Source organism: Gobius niger (genome assembly GCF_951799975.1).
Source record: "Gobius niger genome assembly, chromosome: 1".
Classification (NCBI taxonomy): domain Eukaryota; kingdom Metazoa; phylum Chordata; class Actinopteri; order Gobiiformes; family Gobiidae; genus Gobius; species Gobius niger.
This window is the reverse complement of record NC_136852.1, coordinates 75,491,844-75,503,778: the sequence shown is the minus strand read 5'-3', so window position 1 is coordinate 75,503,778 and position 11,935 is coordinate 75,491,844. Positions and strand designations below refer to the sequence as shown.

General features: G+C 50.1%; 1 protein-coding gene across 1 annotated transcript in view; it reads right to left on the bottom strand.

The window, feature by feature from the left end:
- Positions 1–1,470: 1,470 nt before the first annotated feature.
- cds1 (CDP-diacylglycerol synthase (phosphatidate cytidylyltransferase) 1) overlaps positions 1,471–11,935 on the bottom strand; it is a 46,885-nt gene continuing 36,420 nt past the window's right edge. Inside the window, exons 6-13 of the mRNA XM_079576545.1 lie at positions 11,369–11,427; positions 6,813–6,895; positions 6,656–6,743; positions 6,490–6,558; positions 4,471–4,623; positions 4,271–4,390; positions 4,090–4,193; positions 1,471–1,737 (exon numbers count right to left, since the gene is read on the bottom strand). Coding sequence (XP_079432671.1) covers positions 1,608–1,737; positions 4,090–4,193; positions 4,271–4,390; positions 4,471–4,623; positions 6,490–6,558; positions 6,656–6,743; positions 6,813–6,895; positions 11,369–11,427 — 806 coding nt within the window. The 3' untranslated portion in view covers positions 1,471–1,607. The remainder of the gene's footprint in view (positions 1,738–4,089; positions 4,194–4,270; positions 4,391–4,470; positions 4,624–6,489; positions 6,559–6,655; positions 6,744–6,812; positions 6,896–11,368; positions 11,428–11,935) is intronic.

The following is an 11,935-nucleotide window of genomic DNA, read 5'->3' as shown; positions in this document are numbered from 1 at the left end:
GCTGGCGCTTCGGACACCGGGCTGTGACCGACTTCGGCGTCTCTGAGCTCACGCTGGGGTGACTTTTATTTTTTATTTTTGCTTTTTTTGTGATGACAGTAACGCCTGTAAAAATGACAAAACAGTCGTTCTGTTTCATAAAATAAACGTTTGTAACAATAAATAAATTCAGATAAAATTAAAAAAAAAAAAACATATCTGCAGCTGCAGCGCGGAGAAAGTAGTGTCTTGTGTCCGAATCGCCAACAGAATCGGTGACTATATAGTGCGGCCTATGTAGTGAATGAGGGGTTAGGGGATAGTGTGGACATTCGGATACAGCCTCAGACATAATGTATTACCCAGACCCTAGAACCACGTCTTCCCCTCAAATAAGTGAGGAGCACCCGAAATGTCCTCACTTTACACACACTGGTCCCCACAATGTCGTACAAGAACACTCACACTCACACACACACACACACACACACATAATCAGGGCCGGGCGCCGTGTGTGATTTAAATAAAATTTTTGTTCTGTGTGGAAAGTGTTTTTTCTGCCCTTTTGTGGTCACAGGAAGTCTTCTGTTTTAGACTAAAGCTTTTTTTGTGCATTGTCCCTAATCAAATACAATAAAACTTAAGAAAATCTGTGTTATTTCACCTCAAATACCTGATAAAAACACTAACGATACTCATTAAATGTAAGGAAAAGGAATAACTGAACATTATTAATCTGTTTTTAGTGGTTCTACAAATAATGAAGCATCAATCACTCCGGAAACGGTCCCCAGCCCGAGTCAACATTAAATAACAATGAGTGTGTTTCAGTTGTAGATGTTTTGGTTTGTAGAAATAGCCCCCCCCCCCCCCCCACCCGCCCCCCCCCTCCCTCAGTGTAAAGTTACAGACAGTCTCACACAGACGTCGTCTCTCCGGGACCTACAGCAGGAGGGTAAAGCATCGTCCCATAAATAAATAAAATCTGTCCGACATGCAGCTGCGGAGGAACAGGCAGACGCTCAGTGCTTTGGTAAAGGACCCCCCCTCGCCCCCCCCTCCTCGCTGGGGGAGAGTCCACAAAACAATACAACAAACACAGGACACGCCTCGGCCGCGGGCGCTACGTAAACTATGTCGTTCGGCTCGGGGAGGCTCGCTAAGGAAATCTACATTCAAACTTTAAATACGGGAGGAAGCGCGGAGCAGCGGGCGAACACCAGGGGGCAGCAGAGGGAAGCGGCGCGGCTTCATCCACAAAGAAAAGGCAGCTACTCTGGTTCTAAGCCTCATGCTACGTTTGTCTTCCCTTCGTGTCCAGCAGCTACGTCCTACAGGTCATGCTACAGGCGACACCCGTGGGCTTTGCATAACATTAAATATGGAGACTTCCCCGCCGGTCACATGACTCGCTAAATATCCCGTCACATGACTCGCTAAATATCCGGTCACATGACTCGCTAAATATTCTCTAATATGGTCTTGGATCTTATTTACAGTGTGCACATGCTTCAGGTGGAGATGGAGGAAGCACTGGGACGTCTCTCAGCTCTACAGTCCAGAGCTGGAGGAGCTCCTAAAGAAGGTGCAACAGTGGGAAGAGTGTGGAGATGGGGGGGGGGGGGGGCCTACGCCTGTGCGGGGGGGGGCAGCAGGCCCCGCTCCCTCAGGTGGGAGTGCAGGTTGTGGAAGATGCTGAGCTGTTGTTCCGGCTGGAGCAGCAGCAGCTGTTGGAGCACCTTGCTGGGGTTGGGTCCCCTGCACACAGAGCACATACAGAGAGTCAGGGGGGGCCGGGGGGGGGGGGGACGGTCAGACTGAACTAAAGTAAAGTTACACCACGGAGGAAATCCATCACTAAACTCATGATGATCCTCACACAGCAGCACGTGTGGACCGAGGCTTTAGCAGAAGCTCAGTGTGAGGACGAGGAGCATCTGCAGCAGCTTCACTGAGGAAGATCTACTCACCTGTGGACCTGAACCTCTTACCCTGAACATGTTTAATCTAAAAGCTTCTACAAAACAGCAAAATGAGGATGTAAACACAACAAAAATGCGACAAAAATGACAAAAACTCAACAACAAAAATGACAAAAAACAGCAGAAAAAAAGACTAAAATCCAGCAAAAAAGTGACAAAAATCGAGAAAAAAGTGACAAAAATCCAGCAAAAAAAAGTGACAAAAATCCAGCAAAAAGTGACAAAAATCCAGCAAAAAAAAGTGACAAAAATCGAGAAAAAAAGTGACAAAAATCGAGAAAAAAAGTGACAAAAATCCAGCAAAAAAGTGACAAAAATCGAGAAAAAAAGTGACAAAAATCGAGAAAAAAGGGACAAAAATCCAGCAAAAAAAGTAATAAAAAAGTGACAAAAACACATAAGGGAAATACAAAGTGAGGAGAGAATGCCTTTGGTTTTGGCGGGTGGTCAGAGGTTCAGTCTAACTCATCTGCTCCTCGTTGGCAGGTCTTACAGAGATGAGAGATGTTTGTGTTGAGCCTGAGCTCTCGGTCCAACTTGTGTCTCTCTGTTTATCCACAAAAGTCTTGGATTCAAATCGACATTTCAGTTTGAAAAACACAGAAGTAAAAACTTGTTTATTCCAACGCCTTTAAACCAGTTTGAACCGGTCGTCCGTGCATCGATCACGACTCGTTTAGATGATTCTACATAACGCGGCTGCAGGTCGGCCCTGAGGAGCCAAACCTCATGAACCTCATGAACCTCACACCGTTTAAGAAGTAAAGGAGACAAAGCCCTAAACCAGGGGTCACCAACGTAGCCCTCGGGGCTTTTTCTAAAGTGTAAAACACTTCATTTTCTTGAATCTAATTCTTAAAATTACAGTTATTTTGGTTCTTGTGACTCGGTATGAGTTTAAAATTAAGCTATTTTAATATAATGTGGGCTCAATATCCTATAAGTGAACAGTGTTTAAGTCTTTAGGATTTGTTTTTAACTGGTCGCCCTCGAACAACTTAATGCTCTTAAAGTCGCCCTCAGCTGAAATAAGGCTGGTGACCCCTGATCTAAACTGTGGAGCTCCCTCTGAAGGATCCCTCTGAAGGCTCCCTCTGAAGGATCCCTCTGAAGGCTCCCTCTGAAGGATCTCTCTGAAGGATCCCTCTGAAGGACCCCTCTGAAGGATCCCTCTGAAGGATCCCTCTGAAGGATCCCTCTGAAGGATCCCTCTGAAGGATCCCTCTGAAGGATCCCTCTGAAGGATCCCTCTGAAGGCTCCCTCTGAAGGATCCCTCTGAAGGCTCCCTCTGAAGGCTCCCTCTGAAGGATCCCTCTGAAGGCTCCCTCTGAAGGCTCCCTCTGAAGGCTCCCTCTGAAGGCTCCCTCTGAAGGCTCCCTCTGAAGGCTCCCTCTGAAGGCTCCCTCTGAAGGCTCCCTCTGAAGGCTCCCTCTGAAGGCTCCCTCTGGAGGCTCCCTCTGAAGGCTCCCTCTGAAGGATCCCTCTGAAGGATCCCTCTGAAGGATCCCTCTGAAGGCTCCCTCTGAAGGATCCCTCTGAAGGCTCCCTCTGAAGGCTCCCTCTGGAGGATCCCTCTGAAGGCTCCCTCTGAAGGCTCCCTCTGAAGGACCCCTCTGAAGGATCCCTCTGAAGGACCTCTCTGAAGGCTCCCTCTGAAGGCTCCCTCTGAAGGATCCCTCTGAAGGATCCCTCTGAAGGATCCCTCTGAAGGACCCCTCTGAAGGATCCCTCTGAAGGCTCCCTCTGAAGGCTCCCTCTGAAGGATCCCTCTGAAGGATCCCTCTGAAGGCTCCCTCTGAAGGCTCCCTCTGAAGGATCCCTCTGAAGGACCCCTCTGAAGGCTCCCTCTGAAGGATCCCTCTGAAGGATTCCTCTGAAGGCTCCCTCTGAAGGATTCCTCTGAAGGCTCCCTCTGAAGGATCCCTCTGAAGGCTCCCTCTGAAGGATCCCTCTGAAGGATCCCTCTGAAGGATCTCTCCACTCATCGTTTAACACGAGATGAGCATTTTCATATGGTTACTTTTCTTATGTTGTTGTGTTTTTGGGTACGGGGGTACAGGGGGTACAGGGGGGGTACAGGGGGTACGGGGGGTACGGTGGGGGGGGTACAGGGGGGGGGTCACTGACCGGATGAAGCTGGCGATGTACACGTGCACGAACGTGGCCATGAGGTACTGGCAGTCGAAGCGGTCCATGATGCCCCCGTGTCCCGGGATGGTGTTGGCGAAGTCCTGCAAAAACACACACACGGCACAGTGAGAACACGCACACGCCTGACCCGTGACGCGCGGCCGGGACGACACGCTACTTTGATCTTGAACGCCCGCTTGAAGCCGCTGGCGAAGAACCCCCCGAACGGCCCGATGAGAGACCCGAAGGACGAGAGGAACACGCTGTGGATCTGGAACGGGTACAGCTGCACCGTCTCCTGGAGGGCACACGGAGAGGGACATGTGGGTGCTCTGTGGGGGCTCTGTGGGTGCTCTCTGTGGGGGGGTGCTCTCTTACCCAGCCCAGCATGTTGTGCAGCGCCGTGGGCAGCGTGTACTCCTGCAGCCTGAAGATGCTGGACGGCTCACACTCGATGGTGAAGCTGTTGCTCTCACTGTTGTAGCCGACGGGACAAACAAAGTACTGGACCTGGGACAGGAGGTACGCCAGCTGTGGACACCAGGGGGCACCAGAGGACAGGGGTTAGAGGCACCAGAGGACAGGGGTTAAAGGTCACATATCTGCTTCAGTCAGCTCCACAAACATGCTGCTCAGGTCGGCCTGCAGCGGCTCAGGACAAACACCTGAACACGATGTCGTTTTACGATTGTACAATGACAAATACTTAAATAAAGATTAAAGTAAAGAGGCCGGGATGAGGATCAGCTCCTCCAAACCCGAGGCCATGGTTCTCCTCCCCCTCTTCAGGTCGGTGAGGAGGAGAGTGGAGGAGATCCAGTATCTCGGGGTCTTGTTCTCAGTGAGGGACGGATGGAGCGTGAGATGGACAGACGGATCGGTGCGGTCGCTGTATCGGACTGTCGTGGTGAAGAAGGAGCTGAGTCCATCTGTTCCCGCCCTCACCTGTGGTCATGTGATCTGGTAATGATGGCGGATACAAGCGGCTGAAATGAGGTTCCTTCGCAGGGTGTTTGGGCGTGAGGAGCTCAGTCCCCCGGGAGGAGCTCGGAGTAGAGTCGCTGCTCCTTCACGTGGAAAGGAGCAGCTAATTAATCGAAATTCGACTACGATTTCGATTATTACACTAGACGATCACAGAAATAGCATCATCGAGAACAAACGATTATGAAGGATTCCCTCCCGCTCGTCCCACTCGTCCTGCGCGGTTTGTGTGACGCGTCTGATCAGCTGAAACACCAGCCTGACAGAACTGTAAATAATATCACTTCATCACGACTAATATGTTTATACCTAACTCTTGAGATAACCCTCTGTTCAGAGCTCACCTTGTGCTGAAGGAGAACAGCTGTTCAGAAGCCTCCACATCCTTTGCTCAGGCCCTGGTTTTGTTTAGTAGAAAAGTCTAAAACTCTTCTTCAGGAGCAGATCAACGGAGCTCAAACAAACTCTTATTACTTCTGCTGCTGAGATGATGTTTCTGTTTCCTTCACATTCCACTAAAGGCTCAGGCTTTGGTTTGACATAAAAACATTAGCGCTGAGTGATGATGTCATCAGGCAGCGCCGCTCTGTTGGACAGGTGTGAGGGCTGGCCAGCAGGGGGCAGGTGTGAGGGCTGGCCAGCAGGGGGCAGGTGTGAGGGCAGCAGGGGGCAGGTGTGAGGGCAGCAGGGGGCAGGTGTGAGGGCTGGCCAGCAGGGGGCAGGTGTGAGGGCAGCAGGGGGCAGGTGTGAGGGCAGCAGGGGGCAGGTGTGAGGGCTGGCCAGCAGGGGGCAGGTGTCCCAATAGGATTAGTTTAGAAACGTGAACATATAAAAAAAAAATGCTTATATTGTCCAAAGAAAATGTCGTCCATAGTTTTTTTTTTTTTAATAATAATAAAAAGGAATAAATAAAATAAAGATTTTTATTTAAGGCAACAAAAAATCGTTTTAACTATCGTGATTTCAATTATTACTAAAATAATCGTGATTATTATTTTTTCGATAATCGAGCAGCCCTGGGTGTTCCAGGCATGTCCTAGTGGGACAAGGCCTCGTGGAAGACCCAGGACACGCTGGTGGGGCTGTGTCTCCGAGCTGGCCTGGTGTGGCCTCGGGGTCAGAACAGCTGGAGGAGGTGTGGCCTCGGGGTCAGAACAGCTGGAGGAGGTGTGGCCTCGGGGTCAGAACAGCTGGAGGAGGTGTGGCCTCGGGGTCAGAACAGCTGGAGGAGGTGTGTGTGGACCGGGAAGTTTGGGCATCTCTGCTGAGACGCTGCCCCCGCGACCCGGATAAAGCGGAAGAAAATGGATGGATGGGTAAAGCAAAGCCGAGTCCCTAAAAGCTGCTGAGGACTTTCTTCTCAGGACTCTGCCGTTCCTCAGAGGGAGGTGTGAGGGATCTGAGTTTACTCACGATGAAGGCGAACACCACGGTGGAGAAGAAGCCTCCGATGAAGCCCTCCCAGGTCTTCTTTGGAGACAGCTGTGGAGCACACACAGGGTTGGGGATTCACAGACTGAACATATGGCCGTGTTGCGTGTGCTTGTTGCGTGTGCGTGTTGCGTGTGCGTTAAAGCACCTTGATGAGGGGAGTCCTGCCGAAGAAGAAGCCGAACAGGTAGGCCATGATGTCGTTGCAGATCACGATGGAGATGGGAACGATGAACCTGCCGGACACAAACACAGGGTCTGAGCGGCTCCTCTCGCGGATGCTTCATGTTCACAGAAGCTCTTACCAGATCATGCCCTCAAACAGGTTCTGGATCACCAGGTGGGACTGGGTCACCACGAGCAGCAGGGTCACATGGGTCCAGGCGAACTGAGGGGACACACGGGTCAGTGAGAGGACACACGGACATCAGAGGAGGACAGGGAGGACAGAGGAGGTTCAGAGGAGGTTCAGAGGAGGTTCAGAGGAGGAGGAGGAGGTTCAGAGGAGAACAGAGAGGACAGAGAGGACAGAGGAGGTTCAGAGGAGGTTCAGAGGAGGTTCAGAGGAGAACAGAGAGGACAGAGGAGGTTCAGAGGAGGTTCAGAGGAGAACAGAGAGGACAGAGGAGGTTCAGAGGAGGTTCAGAGGAGAACAGAGAGGACAGAGGAGGTTCAGAGGAGGAGGAGGAGGTTCAGAGGAGGAGGAGGAGGTTCAGAGGAGGAGGAGGAGGAGGTTCAGAGGAGGAGCAGAGGAGGAGGAGGTGCAGACGAGGAGACACATGGACCAGCTCAGGGCGGAGGAAGAACGAGCTGCTAACTTCACAGAGGGGGGGGGGGTTTGACCTGACTGCTCTTTCATTTGTCCAGGAGACCAAGAACTCCAGAACAAACTGACTGAGGGGGACATGTTCTCCAGTTTGGCTTTACCCAAATCTAAAAGCTTCTTGAAAAAACAAAAACAGGAGAACAGGGGATTAAAAAGTGAGGAAAAGGCACCAAAAATAAAACGGAAAAGTGACGCGGCGACAATGCTCGGAAAAACCTCAGACAAGCCCAGAAGCGTTTAGATTTGGGTGAAGCTGAACTGGAGAAACTCGCTCGGTTAAGGCGGGGGGGGGGGGGGGGGGAAACTTTCGTTGGAATATATTTTTGGTGGGGGTTAAGAGGTTAATGTCCAAACAACATCTCAAAGATAACGTGAGAAAAGAGACGAGCATTTTAAACACTCATATGCCATTTGTCTCTGAGCTAACGCTAACGCTAACGCGCTACGACGGCGAACCAGGGCCGTCGAGTGACCAAAAACAAAGGGAAAAAGTTGAAAATTTGCTTGGAGAAACACTAATGTCAGGGAACTGTCGGCCTCTGAGCTGTAAACTGTTAGCGGTGACCCTCACAGAAGATCAGGCCTGATGTTCACATGTGATTTATTGAACAGGAACATGAGCTTCATCATAAACATGAGGAGACGGGTTTGACTTAAAGCCCCACACCTCAGCCGGCGCATATTGAGGGAGACAGCGCGGAGATGGGACCGTCCCACAAGAACCTCAGGGTGGACGATAAGCTGGACTGGACCAACATGGACCATCTCTGCAAGAAGAGCCAGTCCAGGCTGTCCTTCCTGCTCATGTAACATCTGCTCCAAAGCAAGAAGAACATCTCCCGGCTGAACAAAGTCATGGAAAAAGCCAGCTCTGTGGTGGGGCTAAAGCTGCCCCTGTGGAGGACGTGGCGGAGCAGACGACTCTGTCCAGACTGAGGTCCATCATGAACGAGGCCTTCACAGAGGAGCAGGTTCAGCTGGAGACCCCTGTCCCAGCTCTGCTCCACACACAGATTTTAAACAGGACTTTGAATGTTTTATTGTCTTAGAGACTATTTACATCTGTCCAGGGACTACGGATTAAAAATAGCCTTTCTTTCTTTCTTTCTATCTTTTTTGCTTTCTTGCTTTTTTTCTTTCTTGCTTTTTTTCTTGCTTTTTTTCTTGCTTTTTTTCTTTCTTTCTTTCTTGCTTTTTTTCTTTCTTTCTTTCTTGCTTTCTTTCTTTCTTGCTTTCTTTCTTTCTTGCTTTCTTTCTTTCTTGCTTTCTTGCTTTCTTGCTTTCTTGCTTTCTTGCTTTCTTTCTTGCTTTCTTGCTTTCTTTCTTGCTTTCTTGCTTTCTTGCTTTCTTTCTTTCTTTCTTTCTTTCTTGCTTTCTTTCTTGCTTTCTTTCTTTCTTTCTTTCTTGCTTTTTTTCTTTCTTGCTTTCTTTCTTTCTTTCTTTCTTTCTTGCTTTCTTTCTTTCTTTCTTTCTTTCTTGCTTTCTTTCTTGCTTTTTTTCTTGCTTTTTTTCTTGCTTTTTTTCTTTCTTTCTTTCTTTCTTTCTTTCTTTCTTTCTTGCTTTCTTGCTTTCTTGCTTTCTTGCTTTCTTTCTTGCTTTTTTTCTTGCTTTTTTTCTTGCTTTTTTTCTTTCTTGCTTTCTTGCTTTCTTGCTTTCTTGCTTTCTTGCTTTCTTGCTTTCTTGCTTTCTTGCTTTCTTTCTTGCTTGCTTTCTTGCTTTCTTGCTTTCTTTCTTGCTTTCTTGCTTTCTTGCTTTCTTGCTTTCTTTCTTGCTTTCTTGCTTTCTTTCTTGCTTTCTTTCTTGCTTTCTTGCTTTCTTTCTTGCTTTCTTGCTTTCTTTCTTTCTTTCTTTCCTCCACAGCTACAGTCTGGTATCAAACATCCTGTTTATGATGAAGCTCATGAACATCATTTTTTTTGTCACTTGACGGCCCTAATACTCTGTCGTAAACGCAGAGAAAAGGTCAGTAACGGCGTCTGTCAGGAGTGTGGAGACGGTTAAAGACAGAGGGCAGGTAGGGTCGGGTCAGACAGAGGACAGTTAGGGTCAGACAGACAGAGGACAGTTAGGGTCGGGTCAGACAGAGGACAGTTAGGGTCGGGTCAGACAGAGGACAGTTAGGGTCGGGTCAGACAGAGGACAGTTAGGGTCGGGTCAGACAGAGGACAGTTAGGGTCGGGTCATACAGACAGAGAACAGTTAGGGTCAGACAGACAGAGGACAGTTAGGGTCGGGTCAGACAGAGGACAGTTAGGGTCGGGTCAGACAGACAGAGGACAGTTAGGGTCGGGTCAGACAGAGGACAGTTAGGGTCGGGTCAGACAGAGGACAGTTAGGGTCGGGTCAGACAGAGGACAGTTAGGGTCGGGTCATACAGACAGAGAACAGTTAGGGTCAGACAGACAGAGGACAGTTAGGGTCGGGTCAGACAGAGGACAGTTAGGGTCGGGTCAGACAGACAGAGGACAGTTAGGGTCGGGTCAGACAGAGGACAGTTAGGGTCGGGTCAGACAGAGGACAGTTAGGGTCGGGTCAGACAGAGGACAGTTAGGGTCGGGTTAGACAGACAGAGGACAGTTAGGGTCGGGTTAGACAGACAGAGGACAGTTAGGGTCGGGTCAGACAGAGGACAGTTAGGGTCGGGTCAGACAGACAGAGGACAGTTAGGGTCGGGTTAGACAGACAGAGGACAGTTAGGGTCGGGTCAGACAGAGGACAGTTAGGGTCGGGTTAGACAGACAGAGGACAGTTAGGGTCGGGTTAGACAGACAGAGGACAGTTAGGGTCGGGTCAGACAGACAGAGGACAGTTAGGGTCGGGTCAGACAGACAGAGGACAGTTAGGGTCGGGTCAGACAGACAGAGGACAGTTAGGGTCGGGTCAGACAGACAGAGGACAGTTAGGGTCGGGTCAGACAGACAGAGGACAGTTAGGGTCGGGTCAGACAGAGGACAGTTAGGGTCGGGTCACACAGACAGAGGACAGTTAGGGTCGGGTCACACAGACAGAGGACAGTTAGGGTCGGGTCAGACAGAGGACAGTTAGGGTCGGGTCAGACAGAGGACAGTTAGGGTCGGGTCAGACAGAGGACAGTTAGGGTCGGGTCAGACAGACAGAGGACAGTTAGGGTCGGGTAGGACAGAGGACAGTTAGGGTCGGGTCACACAGAGGACAGTTAGGGTCGGGTCAGACAGACAGAGGACAGTTAGGGTCGGGTCAGACAGACAGAGGACAGTTAGGGTCAGACAGACAGAGGACAGTTAGGGTCGGGTCAGACAGACAGAGGACAGTTAGGGTCGGGTCAGACAGACAGAGGACAGTTAGGGTCGGGTCAGACAGAGGACAGTTAGGGTCGGGTCATACAGAGGACAGTTAGGGTCGGGTCAGACAGAGGACAGTTAGGGTCGGGTCAGACAGACAGAGGACAGTTAGGGTCGGGTCAGACAGACAGAGGACAGTTAGGGTCGGGTCAGACAGACAGAGGACAGTTAGGGTCGGGTCAGACAGAGGACAGTTAGGGTCGGGTCAGACAGAGGACAGTTAGGGTCGGGTCAGACAGAGGACAGTTAGGGTCGGGACAGACAGACAGAGGACAGTTAGAGTCGGGTCAGACAGAGGACAGTTAGGGTCGGGTCAGACAGACAGAGGACAGTTAGGGTCGGGTCAGACAGAGGACAGTTAGGGTCGGGTCAGACAGAGGACAGTTAGGGTCGGGTCAGACAGAGGACAGTTAGGGTCGGGTCAGACAGAGGACAGTTAGGGTCGGGACAGACAGACAGAGGACAGTTAGAGTCGGGTCAGACAGAGGACAGTTAGGGTCGGGTCAGACAGACAGAGGACAGTTAGGGTCGGGTCAGACAGACAGAGGACAGTTAGGGTCGGGTCAGACAGACAGAGGACAGTTAGGGTCGGGTCAGACAGACAGAGGACAGTTAGGGTCGGGTCAGACAGACAGAGGACAGTTAGGGTCGGGTCATACAGAGGACAGTTAGGGTCGGGTCAGACAGAGGACAGTTAGGGTCGGGTCATACACACCATGTAAAACTGCAGGCGGTAATGCTTCTTCACTAAACTCAGCACAAACATGCAGAACCCTGTGGAGCAGACGACATGCCTTAGAACACGCCTTAGAACACGCCTCAGAACACACAACAGAACACGCAACAAAACACGCCTCAGAACACGCCTCAGAACACGCCCCAGTACTTTAATGATACCTGGACTTTAAAGGAACAGGCCACCATTTTTCCATACTGAGATATGTTCTTACCTTAGCTTAGTTCGAAATCCGTGCAGTAATCTTCACTTTACTGCGCAGATGTCAAACTACTCCTGGTATTATTCCGCCTTACAATATAGTCCCCCCTTTTATCCGCTTAGAAAATCCACATTGTTTAATTGTGTGTAATTATACTTTGTAGTGGAACACTTCACGTAACCATATTTAAATAGGGGAAACGCTTCTATCTTGACCTGTTTTGGAGCTATAGAGGAGAGAGGGAGAGGCTAAATGCTAACGCCGTCTGCGCTGTGTTTACGTGACTGAAGATCAGACAGGTCCTAAAGAACTCGTCACAGCTCAGGTAAGAACATATCTCAGTG